At 49.4% G+C, this 1905-nt stretch overlaps 1 protein-coding gene across 1 annotated transcript; it reads right to left on the bottom strand.

Annotated features, from left to right (window-relative positions):
* Nucleotides 1-455: 455 nt before the first annotated feature.
* LOC115519798 (late cornified envelope protein 1F-like) lies at nt 456-824 on the bottom strand. The gene has a single exon (XM_030323676.1). It carries the CDS (start codon nt 822-824, stop codon nt 456-458), a length of 369 nt encoding a protein of 122 aa, XP_030179536.1.
* Nucleotides 825-1905: the final 1081 nt, after the last annotated feature.

Below are 1905 nucleotides of genomic sequence, written 5' to 3'. Positions count from 1 at the left end.
ATGGTACAAAACAGAGTGGGAAGCCTTTGTCTTTCATGCTACACCTCCATTTACCCCAGTTTAGGCCAGATTGCCCTCTGGCCCCTGAGGTTCCAAGGCCACTACCAGCAGAGGACAGGGTGGAGGAGAACAATGATAATCCAGGAAAGAAATGGTCCTTTCAGAACAACATGTTGAGCAGATTCCTGATTTTATTGTTTTACATCAGCCAGAGAGCACTGTGGAATAAGGTACAACATGAGTTACTTTGACATGGGGATGACATCCAAGGCCAACAGATGGGGGAGTAGGAGACGGTTGATTTCTAAACCCTACAGATGTCATCTTGTCTTTGCAAGTTCAGAGTCTTCTCTGGGACCTCTCAGACTCTGAGTTAGGCCTAGGAGGAGAAAGATGACGTTCTCTGCAGTTCGTTGCTTCCAAGTCTGCTCTTCTTGGCTCAGGCAGGGTCCATGTCAGCAGCAGCCTCCAGATGACTGACCGCTGCTCCCTCCACAGCAGCTGGAGCCCCTCGAGGGCTGGCTGCAGCATCCAGAGCCCCCTGAGGGCTGGCTGCAGCAGTCAGAGCTCTGGTGCCTGTGGCAGTGGGACCTGCGTCGCCTGTGGTGGCTCAGACAGCAGCCACCACCCCCAGAGCTACAGCAGCCACCACCCCCAGAGCTACAACAGCCCCCACCCACAGAGCTGGAGCCACAGCAGCCCCCAGAACTGACATTGCAGCAGGAAGAGACTGGGGGACACTTGGGGGGGCACTTGGGGGCAGGACACTTGGGGGGACACTTGGGAGGGGGCTGGCACTGTTGCTGGTTCTGCTGGCAGGACATCTCGGCAGGAGGGGTCAGGAGCTGAGGAAGAGTCACACAGTCAGACCCAGGACACAGAGCCCCCCACCTCACCCCTTCCTGTTCTCAGTATCATTTCTAGAGCCTTTATTTTTAACAGTTTAAATGGAGTTGTTGATAATTCAACACTGGAATTTTCATTATTTCTAGTGGTTAGGCAAATGCTCTCACACTGCCTCCCTTGAGTCATAATTTCTGTTTGAGGTAGGCAGGGATTATTCTGTATTTCACAAAAAAAGGAAACAGAGGCAAAAACCAGTGAGAAGAAAATCTACTATGATTAATTATCTGATAAGTGAAGGTGGTAATTTCTCCCATCTTGTCAACCAGAAGTCTCAAATTGTCCAGCCTGGAAACCAGATCAGAATGTAAATATTTTCTTGAAGAAAGGAATTAAGGATCATAACTTTATCAAAGGTTTTGTTCTGTAAGGAATTGGACATGCTGATAGAAATGGTCTGGGAGGCTGACTGGTCTCACTGGCTCACTTTCTTACTGAGATAGCTAAAGAATGGTATGTTTGTGGAGGTGGGAGATTCAAACTTGGACACCCCAGCTCCAGTCTGATGCTCTGGCATTTCCAGCACACCCAAGGCCTCTCACTATATCTTGGCACAGTGAGTCTCAGCTTGGTGTGTCTGACTTCTTAAACAGACCCCAATTTCATCTCAGATCCATAGGTATGTAGGTTTTAGAACTGCCCCAAATATCCTCTGATTAGCCCTTTCTCTTCCCAGCTGAACTTTGCAAAGAGTCACAATTTAAGATTTTACTCTGAAAGGTGACATCCTCTTGTGAAAGCAATTCTAGTGGAGCCTGATGGCCAGCACTTTCATTCTCTCTGACCTGACAGCCCTCCCAGCTAGAGCTCAGTTTGGTATAACACAAAGACACTGCCATCCACTCTTCTATCCAGCACTCAGTAGACGCACTTCCCCATGCATGTCCTCCTTCAGTCTTCCTGAGTCTTCTCTCCCCTTTTCCACATGGCCTCCAATCCCCAAGGCCTTTTCTCACCTGCCCCTGCAGCTCTGGTCTAAGTTCCCTCCCAGGGGACACTTAC

Source organism: Lynx canadensis, chromosome C1 (genome assembly GCF_007474595.2).
Source record: "Lynx canadensis isolate LIC74 chromosome C1, mLynCan4.pri.v2, whole genome shotgun sequence".
NCBI classification, from domain to species: Eukaryota; Metazoa; Chordata; class Mammalia; order Carnivora; family Felidae; genus Lynx; species Lynx canadensis.
The sequence above is the reverse complement of the archived record's forward strand: the minus strand, read 5'-3'. Positions and strand labels throughout refer to the sequence as shown.